General features: G+C 36.9%; 1 protein-coding gene across 1 annotated transcript in view; it reads left to right on the top strand.

Annotated features, from left to right (window-relative positions):
* The window catches only part of RANBP3L (RAN binding protein 3 like), a 55,194-nt gene extending 31,491 nt beyond the window's left edge, over positions 1-23,703 (top strand). The window contains exons 5-14 of the mRNA XM_040262335.1: positions 2,465-2,536; positions 3,285-3,424; positions 8,078-8,181; positions 9,270-9,354; positions 12,065-12,167; positions 12,526-12,656; positions 14,474-14,594; positions 16,429-16,571; positions 20,044-20,233; positions 23,537-23,703. Of these exons, the coding sequence (XP_040118269.1) occupies positions 2,465-2,536; positions 3,285-3,424; positions 8,078-8,181; positions 9,270-9,354; positions 12,065-12,167; positions 12,526-12,656; positions 14,474-14,594; positions 16,429-16,571; positions 20,044-20,233; positions 23,537-23,610 (1,163 nt within the window). The 3' untranslated portion in view covers positions 23,611-23,703. The remainder of the gene's footprint in view (positions 1-2,464; positions 2,537-3,284; positions 3,425-8,077; positions 8,182-9,269; positions 9,355-12,064; positions 12,168-12,525; positions 12,657-14,473; positions 14,595-16,428; positions 16,572-20,043; positions 20,234-23,536) is intronic.
* The last annotated feature ends 360 nt before the right edge of the window (positions 23,704-24,063 follow it).

The raw sequence follows: 24,063 nt of genomic DNA, 5'->3' as shown, positions 1-24,063 counted from the left end.
GCTAAGATCACTAAAGATGGTGGCTAAGCCAAACCACAGATTTTCACCATAGATGGAACGACCTTATACTGGAAGAAGATGCCATCTAGCACTTTCATAGCTAGAGAGGAGAAGTCAATGCCTGACTGCAAAGTTTCAAAGGATACGCTGACTCTCCTGTTAGGAACTAATGCAGCTGGAGACTGAATAGAAGCCAGTGCTTATTTACCATTCTGAAAATTTAGGGCCACCAAGAATTATGATAAATCTATTCTGTGTGCTCTATAAATGGAACTACAAAGCCTGGATGTTAGCACATCTGTTTACAACATGATTTGATGAGTACTTTAAGCCCACCGTTGCAACCCACTGCTCAGAAAAAGATTCCTTTCAAAATATTACTGTTCATTGACAACGTATCTGGTCACCCAAGAGTTCTGATGGAGATGTACAGTGAGATTAATGTTGTTTTCATGCCTGCTAACACAACATTTGACTTTCCCAGGTAGCCCAGTGGTCAGTAAAGAATCTACCTGCCAATGCAGGAGACAGGAGATGCGGGCTCAGTCCTTGGGTCCGGAAGATCTCCTGGAGGAGGAAGTGGCGACCCACCCCAGTATTCTTGCCTGGGAAATCCCACGGACAGAGAAACCTGGCAAGCTATAGTCCATGGGGTCCCTAAGAGTGGACATGTCTGATCAACTGAGCATAGACAGAGACAGAACACATTTATTCTGCAGCCCATGGATCAAGGATTCATTTTGACTTTCAAGTCTAATAATTATTTAATAAGTACATTTTGTAAGCTTTTAGCTGCCGTAGAGAGTGATTCCTCTGATGGACCTGGACAAGTTCAGTTCAGTTCAGTTCAGTCGCTCAGTCATGTCCGACTCTTTGCGACCCCATGAATCGCAGCACGCCAGGCCTCCCTGTCCATCACCATCTCCTGGAGTTCACTCAGACTCACGTCCATTGAATCCGTGATGCCATCCAGCCATCTCATCCTCGGTCGTCCCCTTCTCCTCCTGCCCCCAATCCCTCTCAGCATCAGAGTCTTTTCCAATGAGTCAACTCTTCGCATGAGGTGGCCAAAGTACTGGAGCTTCAAAGCTTTGACCTGGACAAAGGCACTTGAAAACCTGGAAAGGATTCACCATTCTCAACACCACTAAGAACATTTACAATTCATGGAAAGAGGTCAAAATATCAACATTAACAGGAATTTAAAAGAAGTTGATTACATTCCTTACAGATGACTTTGAGGTGTTCAGGACTTTAGCGGGGGAAGTAACTGCAGACGTGGTGGAAATAGAGAGAGGACTAGAATTAGAAGTGGAGCCCGAATATGTGACTCAATTGCTGCTGTCTCAGGATGAAATCTGACAGATGAGGATTTGCTTCTTATGGATGAGTAAAGAAAGTTGTTACCTGAGACACAATCTACTCCTGGTGAAGGTGCTGTAAAGCCTGTTGAAATGACAAGGGCTTTAGAATGTTACATAAACGTAATATTCATAAAGCAGGAGGGCTTGAGAGGATTGACTCTAATTTTGAAAGAAGTTCTGTGGGTAAAATGTTATCAACCAGCACTGCATGCTACAGTGAAATCATTCATGAAAGGAAAAGTCAATTGATGATGAAAACTTCATTGTTATTTTAAGAAGCTGCCACAGCCACCCCAGCCTTCAGCAATCACCACCCAGATCAATCAGCAGCCATTGACATCGAAGCAAGACTCTCCACCAGCAGAAACATTATGACTTGATAAAGGCTCAGATGACGTTTAGCATTTTTCAGTGATAAAGCATTTTTAAATGTAGGTATATTGTTTTTCATAGCAATAAAGTATTTTAAATTAAATTACATATATCTATTGCACACTTAATAGACTACAGTATAGTGTAAATGTAACTTTTATATGCACTGGGAAACCAATGAAGTCAGTGTGTGACTCAATTTACTGTGACAGTCACTTTATCACAGTGGTCTGGAACATAATCAGCAACATCTCTTCGGTATGCCTATAATTCTATTCTTGCAGCCAAGACCACAGTCTTAACCCATCAGTTCACGTCGATAACCTAGCATAATGGTCATCTTTACTTCTCTCTTCAGGTATCATTAAAGAGTGGGGAAGGGACAGAATTTATTAACAGTTTTGTAACATTCTATAAGAAATATATATTAATGCACATAGATGGTTCACTATCAATTCAGATTTTATTATCTGTAGAATTTCTCTCAATACTAGATTTCATGATTCTGAAGAAAACTATTTCATTAGTGATTTAATTTTAACTTATTTTCTGAGAGTAAAAAGACTGTAGCAAAACTCATTTTGCTTTTACACTTTTTAGTAGAATCAGCGCTTGCATGATTAGCGCCAACAGCGACATCTACTGGTGAGTTCAGTACAATACTGTGAAAACAGTAGAAACTGATGCGTACGTTCACAGGTTTATAATTTTCTAAATATTTTTTACAGTGAAGAAAAACAATGTTTTTATGACATCAAACTCTGTGCAAAGGAATGCTGATCTGAACAGTGCGGAACAAGGTTTGTAGCTTCCTTTATTACGTGAAACTTAAGGAAATTTTATGTTTTACCATCCATGTATGTGCGTGCATGGTGGTAGGGTTGAGTGACAAAACATGAAGGAATATATTTAGTAAGCAAAGTCCCATGATCAAATTGAAAGTGAACGTAAAAGTTGCTCTGTCGTGTCTGACTTTTTGCCACCCTATGGACTGTGGTCCATGGAATTCTCCAGCACAGAATACTGGAGTGGGTAGCCTTTCCCTTCTCCAGGGGATCTTCCCAACCCAGGGATTGAACGCAGGTCTATTGGGTAAAAGCTGGGCAGGAAGACAGTACTAGGCAACTCACCAGCTATTTTGACTTTGATTAGTTGACATTATGGAGAAGGAAATGGCAACTCACTCTGGTATTCTTGCCTGGAGAATCCCAGGGACAGAGGAGCCTGGTGGGCTGCTGTCCATAGGGTCACACAGAGTTGGACATGACTGAAGTGACTTAGCGTGTATACATGCATTGGAGAAGGAAATAGCAACCCACTCCAGTATTCTTGCCTGGAGAATCCCAGGGACAGAGGAGCCTGGTGGTCTGCCATCTGTGGGGTTGCAAGAGTCGGACACGACTAAAGCAACTTAGCAGCAGCAGCGGCAGTTGACATTAACCCTTCATTTAATCATGACTTTAGAAAGTAAGCATTCAATTAGTAAGAAATTGAGAGGAAAATTATTTCACTAAAGATATATTGACACTTTAATTCTGTTCTTTTAAGGTCCTGTGAAGCATTCTGAGCTTGTTCTAAGACCTGCTATTTTGCAGCCACCTCAAGCTCAAGGGTATATAAAAGTGAGAAAATCATTTGGACACAATGTGTTGGAATCCTGTAAGGTTAAAGAAAAAAACAAAAGTAAGGTAAGAAAACCTCCTACGGTAGGACTGATCTCAATTTCCCATCCTTCTTTTGATAGATTGTTGTGGGTCCCCACATCCAGAATTTGGGGCTACCTGATGCTGAAGCAGCTACCAGGCTGGAAAAAAAGCTGGACGAGATAGCAAAGAGCCCTCAGTGACTGTACTAAACTTGTCCTCCTAAATTGGAGGGTTGTTCCCAGGATCAAGTCTTGCAGTCTCTCCTAAGCTGTAAAGCTGAGTTCTGTGTGGTGGGGACCCTTGGGGTCTTGATCTGGTGCACTGACCCTACATGAGAATAGGGGAGCAGTGAGGTGTCAGGCTAGACCTAGACCTAGCTAGATAGCATATTAAAAAGCAGAGACATTACTTTGCCAACAAAGGTCCGTCTAGTCAAGGCTATGGTTTTTCCAGTGGTCATGTATGGATGTGAGATTTGGACTGTGAAGAAAGCTGAGCACTGAAGAATTGATGCTTTTCAACTGTGGTGCTGGAGAAAACTCTTGTGAGTGCTTTGGACTGCAAGGAGGTCCAACCAGTCCATTCTAAAGGAGATCAGTCCTGGGTGTTCACTGGAAGAACTGATGCTAAAGCTGAAACTCCAGTACTTTGGCCACCTCATGCGAAGAGTTGACTCATTGGAAGACTCTGATGCTGGGAGGGATTGGGGGCAGGAGAAGAAGGGGATGACAGAGGATGAGATGGCTGGATGGCATCACCAACTCGATGGATGTGAGCTTGAGTGAACTCTGGGAGTTGGTGATGGACAGGAAGGCTTGGCGTGCTATGATTCATGGGGTCTCAAAGAGTCGGACACTACTGAGTGACTGAACTGAACTGAACTGAGGTGTCAGGGGCCAGAAGTCAGAAATCAGTAAAAGGGAAAAAGTTTTTTTTTGTATCCCCAACTGGTAGACTTGCTGGTGTGGCCTTGCCAGTTTAGATCATACCATAGATCCACTCCAGCCCATCTTCACGGATAACAGGAGCAAGGAACTTTCTCCACAGTATAACTGGGAGATCTTGGGAAGCTCCTGGAGACAGAAACCAATTTCTCTTCCAACTGAATCGCTCCTCATGGGCCTTTCCAAGGAAATACTCATTTTACTAACATCATACAGATAAGGTTATGGGGATATTCTGTTGCTATAGTTCTGTGTCTTCCAGAAGCAGATACTTAAGAGGAAGGAGATGCCAGATCGATAGATTGGAATTTGAGTTATTCCACCAGTCAGTTGTTTCCAGCTAAACTATTGAGGGTTGATCAAGTTTGGTTTTGTTTTCCTGGACTGAACATGAGAACAGTGTTCTCATTTTAACCTGGAAGTGTTAAAATACCAATCATTTAGTCAAGTCATTGAAAAAAATCAGATCAGTACTAATTCTACTTCTACCACTATCTACTGTGTTTACATTCTTAGACAAAGCTCCCAACCTTCTGTTTTTCATCAGTGAAGTGAGGGAGTTGAATCTGGTCAGCATTTGCGAACATTTTTATATTTCCAGTTCTTTTTATTTGTAAGCTATGATTTCATGAGACTCATTGTGAATTTTAAAAATCATTTCACCTATGGACACCTTATCTTTGACAAAGGAGGCAAAAATATACAATGAAGAAAAGATAATCTCTTTAACAAGTGGTGCTGGGAAAACTGGTCAACCACTTGTAAAAGAATGAAACTAGAACACTTTCTAACACCATACACAAAAATAAACTCAAAATGGATTAAAGATCTAAACATAATCCCAGAAACTATAAAACTCCTAGAGGAAAACAGGCAAAACACTCTCTGACATAAATCACAGCAGGATCCTCTATGACCCACCTCCTAGAATATTGGAAATAAAAGCAAAAATAAACAAATGGGGCCTAATTAAAATTAAAAGCTTTTGCACAATGAAGGAAACTATAAGCAAAGTGAAAACACAGCCTTCAGAATGGGAGAAAATAATAACAAATGAAGCAACTGACAAAGAATTAATCTAAAAAATATACAAGCAACTCCTACAGCTCAATTCCAGAAAAATAAATGACCCAATCAAAAAAATGGGCCAAAGAACTAAACAGACAGTTCTTCAAAGAAGACATACAGATGGCTAACAAACACCTGAAAAGATGCTCAACATCACTCATTATCAGAGAAATGCAAATCAAAACCACAATGAGGTACCATCTCACGCCAGTCAGAATGGCTGCTATCCAAAAATCTACAAACAATAAATGCTGGAGAGGGTGTGGAGAAAAGGGAACCCTCTTACACTGTTGGTGGGAATGCAAACTAGTACAGCCACTATGGAGAACAGTGTGGAGATTCCTTTAAAAACTGGAAATACAACTGCCATATGACCCAGCAATCCCACTGCTGGGCATACACACTGAGTAAACCAGAATTGAAAGAGATACGTGTACCCCAATGTTCATCACAGCACTGTTCATAATAGCCAGGACATGGAAGCAACCTAGATGTCCATCAGCAGACAAATGGATAAGAAAGCTATGGTAGATACACACAATGGAATATTACCCAGCCATTAAAAAGAATATATTTGAATCAGTTCTAATGAGGTGGATGAAACTGGAGCCTATTATACAGAGGGAAGTAAGCCAGAAAGAAAAACACCAATACAGTATACTAACACACATATATGAAATTTAGAAAGATGGTAACGATAACCCTATATGTGAGACAGCAAAAGAGACACAGATGTAGAGAATAGTCTTTTGGACTCTGGGAGAAGGCGAGGGTGGGATGATCTGAAAGAATAGCACTGAAACATGTATATTATCAAATGTGAAACAGATCGCCAGTCCAGGTTTGATGCATGAGACAGGGTGCTCAGGGCTGCTGCACTGGGATGACCCAGAGGGATAGGATGGGGAGGGAGGTGGGAGAGGAGTTCAGGATGGGAACACATGTAAACCCATGGCTGATTCATGTCAATGTATGGCAAAAACCACAATACTGTAATTAGCCTCCAATTAAAATAAATTAATTAATAAAAATAAAAATAAATAGAAATAATTTCATCATTTATGTTATATATGTGATTTTAAGTTAAAACATTAAAAAATTTCAAATCAGTATATTATTATTTTCATTTAAGTATAATAATCACCATATTATATAAATTATTTACCTATTTTAAAAGTGATACATGTTGTTTAATTTGTTTTAAAGTGTATAAGAAAAACTATGATATGTTGACTAATTTCTGAAATGTTATATTGCATTTGATTTTGGAATAGCATGTTCTATAAATTATAGATGAAAATTTCTACTTACACATTATATCAAAAGCTGATTAATATTTATTCCTTGGGATGATTTTTTAAGATCTTGCATTGCATGGTTTTAAAATAAAATTTATTAATATATTTCCTGTGTTTTCTTCCTTAGTAATAAAACATAAGAGAAATTTCTAGACTATCATTTGCAAAAATTTCTTCTCAAATAACTTATTAAGGGCATGAATAGAATTTATTCCTAACTGGTGAAAAGTCTAATTGGATATGCCCATCGTTGAATTTTCTCTGTTTAATAATGATTTTTGAAGATCTAAAGGTAAGCTACGTGTAACACACTATGTCAGAATTCTGACACAATGATATGATGTATAGATACAGTGAAAATGATCTCCAGGTAAATTTTAGAGAATCCTTATTTTTATGTTCCTTTTAAATTTGTATATCAAAATTAGAGCAATTTTCTTTCATTCTGTCATTAATCAGTGGTTACTTGTTGTAGATAACAAATTCCTAATAAACTATTCCAAGCAACCTAAAGAGTTTAAAACTACCATTTTGGTTGACATATAAATCATCTGGGTGACGGAGTCAAAAGCATGTACTTTGCTCTTTGCTAACCGATGACGCATACTCTCTTGACACATGTTGCTCAGCTCTCAAATTCTGTTATATATGGAAAACTACTCAAAATTATTTTTGATTGATATAAAATTAAAGTGGAAACAACCCTATTTAAAGACTAGACATCCTTGCAACATCTTTGAATATTCCTGGTGGAGGAAGGGATATGTCCACAAACATTGAGGACACCAGATCAGATAACTGGGTTCCTTCCAGTTCTAAAACTGCACACTCCTCCATTTACACATTAATGCAGATAAGCTGCATATGTATATACACAGCAGATGGAATAACTGATTAAATTACCGAAAGTTTCTAGAGGAAGAGATGGAATTTCCCCTCACATTGGGTGGCAATGACGGTGAAGCTCTTAGGGGTTTCCACGGGCTAAATAGTCCGGAAATACATATTTACTAGTCTAGAAATGAGATTTAAGTCCACTGTCTAAAAAGGTAAAAGTAACAAAAGAAGGTGGGATTTCTGAATGCTAATGCACAATCCTTGGTTTTAGGTAGACCGATGTTCGAATGTCAGCCCCCTTCTGATTGCCCAGTTCTGGTCGTTATTTAAGCTTATTAGGTCAGTCTGAAGTGTGGATAATAGAAGTACAAAGTGTAGAGAGTTGTTTTGAGGAGTATATGAGATAGTGTATAGAAAATGTTTAGGACTGTACTTGAACATAATAAGTTTTCTATTCATTTAACTATAGCTATTGTTTCTTTGTCTAATGCTCTTATATATAGTAAGGCAGTTTAAATGAACTTTTTGATGGACTTTTTTTCTTTCAGATGTATGAGGGGAACTCTTATTTGCTAAGTGAAAACTTACCAAGTGCCAGAATTTCAATCCAGCTGTCTACTAATCAGAATGCTTTAGATACTACATCACCACGGTAAGTTAACGACGAGGAAACAGAAATGTTTTTTCATTTTCTTTCTTTTATCAATAAAATTATTTATGGAAAATAATTTTCTGACATTGTACAGACAAATTGCTAAGATTTCTGCTTGAGAGGAGATTTTATAAAATACAAGTGTAAATGCTTTTAAAAATGTCTCTAATATTTATATATTATCATCCTGGTATTGGATTGTCCCTACTGTTTCATTGACTTGGGTAAGAATGTTTCAATTAGGTAGAGCTAAACTTTTTATTTAGTTAGGCATTAAATATCTGGCTACTCAATTAGCCTTTCCTCCTCTTCCCCTGGTATTCTCTCTTTCCCTCTTTTAAATTATTTCTGGCATTATTATGTATTAACATAAATCGGACAGACAACAAAGAAAGCAGTAGAAATATGCAAAGTGAAAGTGAATATTTATTAGCATTGCCAGTGATGGGGGCATGTTTGATCTGAGAGAGGAATGCAACTAGCTGTGGACATACTGGTCTCATGATCGGAGCCCATACAGGTACCTCAGCACTTCCCTACTGTGCATGCTGTGGGTGCAGTAGGGATCCTGAAGCATGTCTGCCAACAGAGGGCTGCATGTCTTTGGGTTTGTCTTATGCAAAACACTTTAAATATTCAAGTTTCTCGGAGGTAAAAATTAAACTAAACCACCGCACACTCAAGTGTAGCTGAGAAGAGAGATTGGCTTTGCTATTGCCCTTAGATCTTGCATCACTAAAAGCACTGGCCAGTTGGGGAAGAGGAAAATGGAGACTGGACACCAGAGAGTCAGTGCTGGCCAAGCACAAAGATAATGACTGGGCAGCTTCCCAGCTGATCACAAAGCCTCTCTGCATTGGTCTTGGCCAGTGCTGTAACAGCTGTCAGATATTTTGACTTTCATCATCAGAAGTACCTATCTCATTTTTTCCTTCATTTCTCATTAACTTCAGATAAACAAAAGTTAGCAGATGTTTTTATGCTTTACATAAATCTATTAAATCATCTGATTATTTCACGAAGGTTTAATATGGCTATATCCATTGCTACTACATTTAAAATAGCAAATGCTTATTTCTTTTCCATAGATGTCAACCAAATGAAGATAAATATTCTATGAAAAGCTGCAGTTCTGATTTTGTTTTTGGAGAAAACATGGTAGAAAGGGTTTTGGTAAGATTTTGGCAAATGTTTCTATTACTATATAGAGAGCTGTCACTTCTAATTTCTAAAGGCAAATTAATTAAAACAATGTTAAACTGGAGTATACTTTTTAACTACTGAGTTCAAAGGCACATTTTCCTATCTTTAACTGGAAAGATTCTCCTGGGAAGCAAGTTCTAGTTGTTAGAATAATAGACAAGAGCCCACAGAGGAAGGGAATTGTCTAATTATAACATTATTACTGATAAGAAATATTAAATATTTCTTTGATTTGCATTGAATCAAAGGTACCCAAGGAAATCCTAAAATTATCTGCAATAGTTAAGTAAGCTCAATTGGTCATGACATTTTAATATAGTTTTTCAATAGCATTTTCATAACAAGATGAATTTTAAATTATTTGCATTTTTTCTCATTAATCACAACATTCTCCTTCAAGTTTTTACACTGACATATTTTTTTCTTGCTAGCTGTAGGAGGGAATCATAGTATTTTACTTGCCTACGGGAATATACTTGCCAAGTGGAACCACCTGACTATTACTGCCATCTTCCTTAAGCATCCCGCTACATGGGGCATCCCATGTGGTAAAGAATCCACCTGTCAGTGCAGGAGACATGAGTTTGATCCCTGGGACAGGAAGATCCCCTGGAGGAGGAAATGGAAACCTACTCCAGTATTCTTACCTGGAAATTTCCAAGGACGGAGGAGCCTGGCAGGGTATAGTACATGGGGTCAGCAGAGTCTGACAGCAGAGTCAGACATGACTGAGCGACTAAGCAACAACTTTGTCCTCCACAGGGTATGTTTCTAAAACAGAGCGTGATCTACAGTGGAGAATTATATAGTCAAATGGAAGCTGTGGAGCAAGTATGCCCATGGTTTTATTTGGCCCAACACATCTTAATACTCTTTGCACTTTCATCTAGACCAGAATCTTAGCTGAGATAAGACAAGGATGCTACCTTGTCTTAGGGCTATTAGCTACACGAAGAATCCCATGGGAGATGCACAGATTTTAAAACCTGTGCTATGATTCAGAGTAACAAAGGACCAACTCATGAGGTCTGTTTATTCCAAGATTTTAATCAAACCAGTCACTTTTAAGATCTCGCTTATTCTACACCTGCCTCAGGCTCAACCCCAATTAGAAATGCCTTTCTGTCACTCCCAAGATGAAGGTCGGCTCCAGCAATCCTAGAGCTGTTGACCCACATCTTTGGATTTGAACCAGAATGGACCAACTTCCAAAGTGAAGTTGCAGGCAGTATATTTAAGCACATTTATTCTAGATTAGTCATAGCTTCTGTAAGATGTCACAGACACAAATACAATACTCTTCAAACCTCATGGGATCAACTTTAACATTGGACTCACTTAACACTTGGTTAACACACCGTCTGTGTTTTTATAATACATAAAGCACTGGCACTGGTCTCAAGTTTGGTGGCATATTACAATCATCTGTTGAGCCTTCAGAGGACTTTTTATGCCTGGTCATCTCCCCAAACCAATTAGATCAGGATCTCTGTGGGTGAGGTCAGATGTCAGGTGATTTGAACATACAGCCAGGATTGAAAACCACCTGGTTACACAAAGCTAAAGAAGACCTTGTCCTCTAGAGTTGTCTACAGTCTAGAATGGAGAGAGAGAGATACCAGTACAAATGAACGACGATGGGGATCATAGATTTGGCATGAGGAGGTAGGTACCTGTGTGCATTTCCTATGAGCACTTCAAGGCTAACTTACAAAGGAACCTGAGCTTCCTGTCTTCTTAAGTGGATAACGTTCCAGGATGGCAGGAGCTATAAGAGATCACCTGTGTTTGTCCTTTAGTTAATCCTGTAATCCTGTGGACCTATGATTTGAAGGCTATGATGCCTCCTGATTTGTTTGCTGGTTATCTGCTTTTAGAGTGAGTCATTAGACTTTCTGTGCTTTAGTTTCTGCTTTCTTAAAATGGAAATAATTATACTCATCTCTACCAATTTTAATAGATTATCCTGAGGCCCAGTTAAATAAAATGAAAGAATCTTGAATTCATAAGGGAAGAGATATAGAACTAAGCTCTGAAGTATCCTTCAATTCCTCCTGTTCTACAGGGAGCTATACAAGCACTGTGTGGGAGGTTGTAAATATCCTGGCAATTACTTGGTTTTTTTTTCCACACAGGTGTCAATTACAACACATGTGCAAAAGCCCCAAGTGTGCAGCCTTAAAAGCGATTGCTGTGTCAGAGGATAAGTTAGGATTCATTCTGTAATGATGATCTGATGATCATCAACCCACAGCTAGTGGGCTCTTTGGACAACTTTTTAATTTTTTATATTAAATGGATAGAAAGAATGGACTGTTGGGAATACTGAAATAATTTGAAAAAGTGACACCAGTTGCACTTCCTTCAAGGCATCAGGTTGTTGTAGTGATAGCTTGGAACAGCTGCTACCTCCTTGTGGGTCTCTGAAAGATTTCCCATTGTCCCTGGAACTAGATGCCACCTGAGGTAGGCTGGTGGTAACTAGATTATTTCCTTAGATCAGAACCAAGGTTTTCTAAGAATGGGGAGGAGTTCTCATTCAGCACAAGAGGATCCCAAAACAAAAACAGAGCTGCTGGGGTTTGTTTGCCACATTGAGACAGAAGAACAAAAATCTCTCTTGGGTTACTGCAAATATATGGAGATAAAATTAAGCAAGACATCTTTTTCTTCCACCTAGGGTACTCAAAAACTCACTCAGCCTCAAATCGAAAGTGATTCATACATCAAGGAAAAACCATTCAAATTCACTCTAAAAATTCCTATCCACTCTCCAAACTCAAGTAAGAATTATTTCATTTGTAAAACATCTCATTCAACTAGTATATTTCCTGTTTTTTCCATGTCATTTGTTTAATAACTGTAAAATACAAAAACCAGAATCCATTGTTTAAAATCTTTGGTTAAGATTAAAGCATATAAATTTGGTTACATGATAGAAAAGCCTTCATAATTTTTGGAAGCTTCATGATATGAGGGATCATTAAAGAGATATGTCTAAAGACGAGCAGTTTGATATTTTGGGAACACTCATTGTTATAAAAAGCTAAGGAGACGTGCATGTTAACAGGGGCAAAAAAGAACTTTCACAGTGGATAAAATGGGGCATTTTACGTGTTCTTTCCCTCTATTTTCTCTTAGGAACAGACACTATTGAAAATATATCCCTAATTGAATCAGCTACTGCTTTCTCTTTTAAACCATCACCAAAATGTTTGCTGGAGAAAATTGATGTTATAACAGGGGAGGAGGCAGAACACAATGTGTTAGAGGTCTGTATATTGTGTATTGCTCTTTCTGGAATAAAGTTATCCTCAACAGAGATATCTTTAAAGATAAAGGCAGAAGTATAGTTTTCATAAAGACCTGGATGTTTAAAATGTTTGAGGCTTTTAAATATTAAACCAACATTTTGTTGTATTCTTACATTTGTGTGTGTGATTTGCAGGAAAATGGATTACTGGTTTCACATTCATATTAGTCCCTTAGAAAGAAGACAGCCAAGGACCTAGTCTTAAAGTAACTCCAGACCTATATTTTATACTTTTCATGTCAGCTTTATTATCAGTTATTATCATATGGTTTAAAATTCTATTTACACTGAAAGTTAAAAATGCAGAGAGATAAGCTGAATTCAGTTCAAGTTAATAAAAATTTTCTTTCTCCTTTAAAAGCTCTTTTTTTTAAATTGAAGTAAAGTTAATTTACGATGTTGAGGTAATTTCTGCTGTATAGAAAAGTGACTCATACATATATACACTTTCTTTTTTATATTCTTTTCTATTATGGTTTATCTCAGGATATTTATTGACTATAGTTCTTTCTGTCCTATATAGTAGGAACTTGTTTATCCTAAAAGTTCTTTTAAGTAAGTTTTGAATTGCACACGAATCAAGAATTTCAAAGATGTACTATATAGTATCACACACAGGAGAGGGCAACGGCACCCCACTCCAGTCCTCTTACCTGGAAAATCCCATGGATGGAGGAGCCTGGTGGGCTGCAGTCCAGGGGGTCACTAAGAGTCAGACACAACTGAGCGACTTCACTTTCACCTTTCACTTTCATGCATTGGAGAAGGAAATGGCAACCCACTCCAGTGTTCTTGCCTGGAGAATCCCAGGGACGGGGGAGCCTGGAGCCATCTATGGGGTTGCACAGAGTTGGACACGACTGAAGCGGCTTAGTAACAGCAGCAGAGGATTTGAATGATGAGTGGCGTAGCTATCAGTCTCGGCATATGAAATGGAATTACTACACCTCAATCATGTTCAACAAAGCACAGATTTCCCTTAGGCTTTCTCCATCTGCTTTACCCCAAACTCTCTTCATTCCTGTTTTCTTCCCCCTTGATCTACTGATACATTTACTGTAAAAGTGTGTCTCACAGCATAACTCTCAGATCAGATTAATCCCAGATTCACTGAAATAGTCACTAGAGGTGAGGCCCTGACATGTTATATTTTTAACAAGTCATCTAGGGGATTCTTGTACACAGTAGTATTTGAGAGCCACTGGTAAGCATTAAATTATAGTATGGTACTCTGTGGTATCACATTCTAGTTCTGATGCTATATTTATTAAAATTTTTAAAGCACACAAATAGTTCCATGATTTCTTAATTTTCAGATAAATTATCTGATTCAAATAACACTGTTTAATTTAAAAGTTGGTATACATAGATAAATCGTTAAGCGAAAAAGCAAGATGCAGACATATGTATTCTACCATTTATAGAAAAAAAGCAGGAAAATATGTACATATTGACATGTATATACATACAAATATCTCTAGAAGGACAAACAAAATATTTAGCAACAGTGATCAGCTGTTGTAGGGGGTGAAAATTGGTAGGTGGGAAAAAGTATCGGTGGAGCTACTTTTCACTTTGTACATCTTTTTGCTTTTTAATGTTTGAACTATTCAAAAATTGTATTGTTTTAGAAACTAAATAAAATTTTAAAGCTGGTTTAGAAATCATTAACAAAGGCTATTCTGATAAGATATCAGACAAAAGTGTTATAGCATAGGAAAGAAATCACTTTGAAAAATGTTTCATATTTTGACATTAAAAAAAAATTTCCTTTAGATCAACTGCAAGCTTTTTATATTCAACAAAACAACACACTCCTGGACTGAAAGGGGCAGAGGAGCTTTGAGACTGAATGACACAGCAAGCAGTGATTGCGGAACATTCCAGTCAAGATTAAGTAAGGAATCATTTTGTAAAGCAAGTCACTAATTTTCAGGGAAGATTTTGCAATATAGATACACATCATTTTCTGCAGGTGTGTTATGTGTCAATAGAGTAGACTGCTGAACACAATATTATTTTTAAGGTACTATAGGAGCTTCCTGTTTAAAGTAGGCTCTGACATCAGACCACACAGGTTCCAGGTCTGGCTCCATCACTAACTAGTGACCTTGGATAAATTACTTAATCTCCTTCTACTCTAGTTGCATCAGTTAAAAATGCAGATAACAGAAGTCCATGAATTAGTAAGTGTGAGAATTCAGTGAGAAAATGCACATAAAGCACCTTTGACCAGCCCAGCACACACCTAAATAGTGATCTCATTATTATTTAAAGGAATATGACGGATTTAGTTTTGAAGTGGAATAGTTTTTCTAAAGAGAGTATTTGTCCTGTAATTTATTCTTGGCATTCTAAATGCAGAATGTGTGTTGGGATGAAAGGTCAATTTCCAAGTAAATAAAGGTGCATGGTTATCGAATCCTGTAGGCAGAGGGTTGGTCAGAATCTGGTCAGCCAAACTGCAAGGTTGAGGAGGTTTCTGGCATCCAGGAGACACATTGGGCATTGTTCAGAGGTCCAAACTGAAAGTGAGCACAGGCAGAGATCTGGGCAGGGATGGGTTTACTGGTCAATATTAAACAGTCAAAGCTTGTCGGGGAGACTACAAGTAGAAGCTGGTAAATGCATATTTGTTGAGTTTCAGATATCAAGCTCAAGAAGGGAGTAAGGAATAGAATTCAGACTAAGAGAGTAGGATCATGGGGAAACAGGTTTCTAAATGACCTAAGTATAATTCCCAAGGCAGGTATTAGTTATTTTCTACTCTGGTTTAATTTCTCTCTTTCCACTACCTGCCAAAAACAACTTAAAAAAAAAAAAACAAAACTATACAGGTAATACAAGTCCATTACAGAAGTCAGAAAACATAGACTGACAAAAAGGAAAAAAAAATTAAATTACTCATAGGCCTGTCTTCCTGTAGTAGCTAGCCTCTGTTAACAAAATATATTCTTAAAGACTTTGTATACAACAAATGTGGGGCTCCCTGGGTAGCTCAAACAGTAAAAAAAAATCTGCCTGCAATGCAGGGGACCTGGGTTCGATCCCTGGGTTGGGAAGATCCTCTGGAGAAGGGCATGGCAATCCACTCCAGTATTTTTGCCTGGAGAATTCGAGGGACAGAGGTGCCTGGCAGGCTACAGTCCATGGAATCACAAAGAGTTGGACATAACTGAGTGACTAACACTACTACTAATGTATACAAAACATTGAAAAATTTGTGATACATGGTGTTTATATTCCTCCCTAATCTGATTTTTTCTTTTATATAGTATACCTCTTGGTCATCTTTCCACATTAATAATTAATACTTTTTTCAGTATTCTTAATGAGGTCATAATATCTTCAATAGCTGTACCATCATTTAAGTAATTTCATTTTTTGAATGCTTCAAGTTTTTGTTTCAGTTTTCTCCATTGTGAGCAATTCTTGGGTAAATATTCTTCTCGCCATTAGGTCCTCAATGGAATTCTAAAATTTAACCATTTAAAAATATTACAGTGAAAGAATATAGCATTTTTAGCACTTAAGCTAAAGAGTCCTCCAACAAAATAAAGCTTAGTTTGGAAACCAAACTTTAATCTAGTCAATTAAATTGCAATTTAGTAGTGAAAAAAAGAGTCTGAAAAACAACTACCAGATTTATTTGCTTTCATAATGGCAAATTCCTCTGAAAGGCTAAGGAATCAACTGTTCTAAAGCCTGATAAATTCACCTTCCTATTTTAGTTATGCGCAATCAAGGCAGCCTGAGGCTGATTCTCAACAGCAAACTCTGGGCTCAGATGGAGATTCAAAGAGCAAATCACAAAAATTTACAAATAACAGCTACCGATTTAGAAGACTATAACGTCAAAGTGTTTTTAATTCAGGTAAGTGACAAATTTCAGTGATAGAGGATTATCCTACTATATTTATAGACTTCTGCGGTCACTAATTTTTTTTTCCATTTTATTGTATTAACCTGTACCACTGGCAAAAAAAAATCAGCCATTTATTATGGTTGTTTATAGTCTAATCAGTTAAATTCAGTTCAGTTCAGTTGCTCAGTCGTGTCTGACTCTTTGCGACCCCATGGACTGCAGCACGCCAGTCTATACCAGACCTAAATTTGATATGAAGTTTAGAGATTAACACCAATTTAAAGTAGTCAATTGGTTCTACTCTTAAGACAGCTGTATTGATCTATGCTGTCAAATGTCTTCATTTTTCTTTACTGTTAAAATTATGTCAGCAGTCTTACTAAATTACCAGAGATACTACTGTAAGGATTGGCTCCTAGGAGGCCAGCACAATCCACACCCCAATGTTTACACTGTGTGCTGAAATTGAGGCTTTGAGATCACTGGAAAGGAACTAGTGAGAAATGGAAAAACACAGGGCTAGCAAGTTAAAAGAACCAGTCCAATAGCAATTTCCCATTCCGGACTTGAGTCAATCTCCAAGGTAACAGGTTTGCAACAGCTTTAGCTATTCTGGCAGCAGGAATGCTTGACCTCAAATATAAGATCCAGGCAAAAGAGACAAAGCTGACATGAGTCAGGTGAGAAAAAAGGCTGGATAACCCCATATGCTGAGGATCAGGAGATGTGAGAAGCCCGAGTATCCAAGCGACTCAGGTAGAAGAAGATAATACGAGTAAACTGGTTTCCACATAGTAACGGTAAAAAAAAGTTGGCAAGAGGCCACTGGTGAAAAATCAAAGATTTTAGTGCACTGTTAGGCATAAGTGATGTTGAGTATTAAAATATTATAGTAAAATGCCTAAACCCTGTTTACCATTTAGGCAGATAATACTGGATACTCTGCTAGACCAGATGCCCCTGGCTTTGAGTGGGTAAAGCACCCTGCCTGAGACCAAGTCTGATATTGAGACTATGATTAGATTAGATTAAACTATGACTAGATTCTGCTGCTCAATATCTGGCTCATTCTGACTTTTTAAACTGTAGGGTAATTTTTAGATATTAGCAAACAAAATGCAATAAAAATCACCCAAAATTCCACTTCTAGAGATGGTCACTATTAACATTTTGGTCTTATATTTTAGTTTTATAATATATATTTATATTATAATATATATATATGTGTGGGTATGTTTATATATGTGTGTACCATATTGTACATACTGTATGACTTTCAGACAAGTAATTTAGCCTTCCTCAACCTGATTTTACTCATCTGCCAATGGAAGACAATAATAATGTACTTAATAAACTGATGGAGAAGATTAAATAGCTAACATTTGATTGTGAAATACACATATGTAACCTTTTCACTTATCAATGAAAATGAGTGTTTTCTGTTATTAAATTGTAGTCCATTCTTCAAGAATTCTTTTATGGTGAAAATAGTTTGTTCTATTACATACCATAATTATTTCCACTAATTCCACTTTGTTAAATACTTAGGTAATTCAATGTGTTCGTTATTATAAATTCTGCAAAGAATCCTCTATGTACATACATGTTATTTTTCTTGGGAAAAGGTTTTGACTGTCTTGACAAATTTATCTCTATAAGACTGAACCAATTTTCATTCTCACTAGCATTTTCTTATGGTACTTCCTGGAAATTTTTTTTAGGCTTTGGAAATTTGTTGTTCAAAAAGTATATATCATTGTGCTTTTACTTCTTGTTCTGAATTTCTTGAATGAAAATACATGAATGAATTTGGCAATATGCATATATATGTATATATACATTCTACACCAGTGAAAGACATATTTAAATTTTAATGTAAAAAGAAAATCAAGGCAGCAGAACAGTATTTATGTTTCAATTACAAATACTCTCTCAATATTTTTTGTTGATTAACTCACTGAAGAAAAATTATACCTTTGGCTTCCCTTGTGGCTCAGCTGGTAAAGAAGCCACCTGCAGTGCAGGACACCAGGGTTCGATCCCTGGGTTGGGAAGATCCCCTGGAGAAGGGAAAGGCTACCCACTCCAGTACTCTGGCCTAGAGAATTCCATGAACTGTATAGTCCATGGGGTTGCAAAGAGTCGGACACGACTAAGCGACTTTCACTTCACATAATATAAAAAATTAAATTAGTGAAAAGTCAACAAATATTTACTCAACACCTGCTATATATCTGATACAATATGAGACACAAAATATTTTATTTCATTTGTACTTTTTCCTAAAAATAATTAAGGGAGCTTAGTAACATACTAACAAAAACTATATTTAAGACTCTTCTCCCAAAAAGTTGGCATGTAGTTGGTTCACTCCTCAGTTCTTGGCTTTGAAATATTTGGTAGCTCTTCGAGGGATTAGCAAAGAGAAAACTTTTCCCAGAGTTTCTTTGAAACTGTGAAAAGATCCAAAAATGTAAGCCACTGACATGTTACCTTAAGGAATGCTGACTTTGATGACGAAAACCAAGTCCCAGCCAATCCATCAACTAGCTGTGTAGACTCAGACAAGCTGTGCATTTCTGAGCCATAATTTTCTTATCTGTAAAGGGAAAGTGAAACAAGTATTTATTTAATATCTGTACTATATGCTTTCATTAATATAAAAATTAGCAAATAAATTATTGTTAAATAATTAACCTACAGTTTTATTATAAGGATTGAAAAAAATAAAAAATATAACAACAGCAAATGTTATACCAATGTTATTCTCACTGTTATTTTTTATATTAATAGTAAAAGTAAAAATAGAAAAAATATTGAAAAGGAAAAATAGAAAAGTATAAAAGCAACGACCTCTGATGTATTTATGGTACAACATCATAAACCATTTGAATGAGCTTTCTGCAGAGCTATGCAGCTTGCTTCCCTGGTCAGTCAATAAAGAATCTGCCTGCAATGCAGGAGACTCTGGTCCCAACCCTGGGTCAGGAAGATCCCTGGAGAAGAAAATGGCAACCCACTCCAGTATTCTTGACTGGAAAATCCCATGGACAGAAGAGCCTGGTGGGTGACTTAGTGACTAAACCACCAAAGGCAGCTTTCAGGGCTGTCTAAGCAAGTGATGTAAAGGAAATGAAAGTATTTTTTTCCCCCCTCTAACTCTCTAATTTTCTGTACTGTAACATAATTTGGAGGAAGAATGGTCTTAACAAACAAATTCAAATATAAACTTCAAATCAGAAAATTTCATTTTCTCAGTTTAAAAGGCACAGATTGGGACCTCTTATCAAATTATCTATGTTAGGATTCAATTTGGTTCAAGATGAATTGGCTCTTTACCCTTTTGTTTCTAGGGTTATTTACATTCTAGATTTATGCCATATATTTCTTTCCTTATTAAAAGTGAAAGATTACAAATTTGTAAAGTGTGGCTATCTCTGAGTTACTTATATTCTTAACAAATTTAATTTACCTCTTGTAGGCCAGTGCCAAAGACACAGGACGTATGCATGCAGCCATCCATCACCGTCTTGTTGCACTTCGAAGCTTCGACAAGCAGACAGATGCAAATCAAACTGAAAGCCAGTCAGAGACAGTCCTCCAACAGTTTAACTATGATAGCTGTGATGAGGATGAAGAGGATCTCACCCAAGCTACTAAAGCTAGATCAGGTAAAGGACTTTTCTTCTGCTGGTTTGAGGTTTAAGAAGGAGATCTTATTCACAACACTTTACAGGAAACAGATTTTTAGAAAGTGGAATTTGTTTGTTCACAGTGGGTGGGGGTTAAAGCCCTAGATGTTTGGATCTGAGAAGCAGGTCTGAAAAATCAGACTTCTACAGTGGCCTGTATTGGGATTTCACCAAAAGTCAGTCTTACTGCAATACCTGCATATCGTCTGCATATGCATCTCATTAAAAAACCATATTTACAATGTAAAGTATTCATTGCTACACTGAAACTAATCATATATTCATATTTCTCTTCACTTGTTCTCATTCTCCTATTATTGGCCATAATAAGAGAAATTATAAATACTGGTAATGGAGCCAACAGGCAAATCTGGTTTGAAACACTGATAAACCCCGTTTTTTTCCCTTTTCATAATTTGACTGCTTTATTTTCAAAGACCTTTACTTAGAGCAAAAAGTGCTGTTTCTTTTATTACATCAGGATTGGTAAATTGAACAAGCAGTGGAACCACTGGTTAATGGATTTTTAGGTTTTAGTGCTTGTCCTGATGAGCGAATTTAAAACTAAAATCCATCATTATATTTGGAGAAAAATCTTGTCAAGGAAACAATAAGCCCAGCTTTATTATACAGATATAGCTATTCCAATAAAGTCATCCAAGTATTTTCAGTAATAGTTTCATTTAGCCCTGAATTTTGCTTTAAGGAGGACTGACAAAGGACTTACAAAAATAGTGTATTAGCAGGCATTTCCCCAATTTTTGATCATTTAAATCTTAAAGCTATTTTAATCATACATAATTTAAGAATCTATCAAAGAACATGTGCAAAACTTGATGAAATAGCTTCCTTGGCCTAGTACTAAAAATGTAATCACAAGGAAGAATATACGAAACATGCAGAGCAGGATCATAAACTGCTAGACTCAGTGAGCCAGAGACCTAAGTGAATATGACTTTTCCTGTTACTATCAAATAAAAGGTTTAATTATTTTTAACTGTATGAAATTTATATATTAAAATTATTATAACATTTACATTGTCAACAATAGAATGAGGTCTATTAGAAAATAAGTTGGTATCCATCAAAAGTGAAAGTGAAAATCACTCAGTCATATCCGATTGTGATCCCATGGATTGTAACCTGCCAGGCTCCTCTGTCCATGGAATTCTCCAGGCAAGAATACCGGAGTGGGTAGCTATTTACTTCTCCAGGGGATCTTCCCGACTCAGGAACTGAACTGAGGTCTCCTGCATTGCAGGCAGATTCTTTACCAGGTGAGCTACCAGGGAAGCCCATCCTAAAGGAAATCAGTCCTAAATATTCACTGGAAGGACTGATGCTGAAGCTAAACTCCAAAACTTTGGCCACCTGATGCAAAGAACTGACACATTGGAAAAGACCCTGATGCTGGGAAAGACTGAAGGCAGGAGAAGGGGATGACAGAGGGTGAGATGGTTGGATGGCATCGCTAACTCGATGGACATGAGTTTGAGCAGGATTTGGGAACTGGTGATGGACAGAGCCCAGCATGTTGTGGTCCATGGGGTTGCAAAGAGTTGGACATGGCTGAACGATTGAACTGATCCATTAAAAATGTTAACTTGCAATTAAGATTAAGTGGCAAAATTATTTTATCAACAAAGGTCATGTTTATGAATAGATCCTATATTCTACCATATTTCATTTCAGGAAAGGGGTGATATGTGACTATCTTCAAACAAAATGAGAAACACTGGGAATAAGGGAAAGTAAATGTCAATCATATGAACCCATCTTTTCTTGCTAACTTTTCTAGCACTTTCTCCAGGAGTGTTGCACACAAATGCTAAATGTAACGGAAGCAATAAAACGTCTGACTTTTTAAACTTTGTTGCCCGTGAATCAAGGAAAGGTTTAATTATATGAAAATATTATGTTTATAATTAGGAAAATTTCCAAATATTACTTAAAAAATAGAGATTCTGGGACTTCCCTGGTGGTCTAGTGGTTAAGAATCCGCTTTGCAATGCACGGGATCCAAGTTCAATCCCTGGTCAGGGAACAAAGATCTCATATGCCTTGGAGCTACTAAGTCCATATGCCTCAACTCCTAAGCCCATGTGCCACAACTCGAGAGTCCATGCACCACAACAAAAGATTCCACATGATACAACAAAGACCTGATGCAACCAAATAAATAACTATGTTTAAAAAAAAAAAAAAAAAATAGAGATTCTATATGTTTCATTTCCTTGATAGCATGCATGTTCATGAATATTCATGTTCAGTTGTATTCAATCTTAAATTTATATCACAGACTCTTATAGGTGGACCCACGGACCGTCGGTTGCCTGTTCATGAGTACTGCTATGAACATGACAACATCTACAAAGAAAACACCTCATTGAAAAAGATCCCCTTACTGAAAAAAACTAAACCATCCTAATCACTAAATGAGAAGATCCTATCCATTCCTTGAACAATTTAACGGAAAAATTTAAGAAATATAATTTATTGCAATTAAAGTGTTTCTCTGATGTAGTGTAATAATTCTGAGGTTTTATATTTTGATTATTGTGAAGAAAATGACAGACGTTAAGAAATACATGGCCTATGAAAGTTCAAAATTTATTATTTTAAAAGAAGTTAATTTAGAATAAGATTTGATTACTAATTTGGACTATTCATCACATTGATGGATACAATATTTGATACTGTAAATTGCTGGATTTGATAAATATCTCACTAAGTTATTTATTTTTCAGTCATATGTTGTCTGGCCGTAAAACATATGTCATAAAAGTTCCAGAGTCATTTCTTTGAAAAACATTATAACTGCATGATAACATGGTATTCTATCATGTTTTTTCTTCTGGGAAGTGTATGTTTTCATTTAACCTTTGGATTCCCTAATTCTATAAGATTATTTATTCATGGTATAAATTATTTTAAAGAGAATATCTATTCTTGCATTTATGTCTATTGCACTTTAATATATGCTTGACTCAAGGTCAGTATCCAATTTTTGTTGAAGGAATGAGCAAAATACATTACCTATGTATTAAAATAGTAAGTATACAAAAAGTGAAGTATGTTAATGTGTTCTTTGCTTTACTTATATAATTGAATTTCAATCAATATTCTAGTAGGTATGGCTGTACAAAGACTTTTTAAAAAACAAATATATCATATGTAGCCAAAATTAACTTTTTTTCTTAAATGCCATTAAGGTAAGCCACAGTAATTTCAATAATTGCACACTACAGAATTTTGATGCTTCCCCTTTGAGATGTGCTTCAGAGACACTTCAGGAGTTACACAAGAAAATCAGTATCACTACTTATGGCCACATGTCACTTTTCAATCCAGTATGATAACCCTATGGCATCAAAATGACTTCTGATTATCTCACTTAAACAATACTCCTTTAAGGGCATCTTAATCTACTCAGGCTGGTGGCATAACAAAATACCACAAATTGGGTGACTTAGACAACAGAAATTTATTTTTCACTGTTTTAGAGGCTGGGAAGTCTAAAATCAAGATGCTGACAGGTTGGTTTCATCCTGAGACCTCTTCTCTTGGCTTGTAGGGTCTGCCACCTCACATGACCTCTTTCTTGCAGGAGCACAGGGAGTGAGTGGGGAGAAAAAGAGAGCAAGTTCTTTGGTGTCTCTTTTTATAAGAACACCGATCATATTAGACCAGGGCCCCACCCTCATAATCTCTTCTAACCCTAATTACCTCTTAAAGCCCCATCTCCAAATATCACCACATTGTAAGCAGTTTTCAACAGATGAATTTTGAAAGAACACAAACATTTAGTC

Source organism: Oryx dammah, unplaced genomic scaffold, assembly GCF_014754425.2.
Source record: "Oryx dammah isolate SB20612 unplaced genomic scaffold, SCBI_Odam_1.1 HiC_scaffold_20, whole genome shotgun sequence".
Classification (NCBI taxonomy): domain Eukaryota; kingdom Metazoa; phylum Chordata; class Mammalia; order Artiodactyla; family Bovidae; genus Oryx; species Oryx dammah.
The sequence above is the reverse complement of the archived record's forward strand: the minus strand, read 5'-3'. Positions and strand labels throughout refer to the sequence as shown.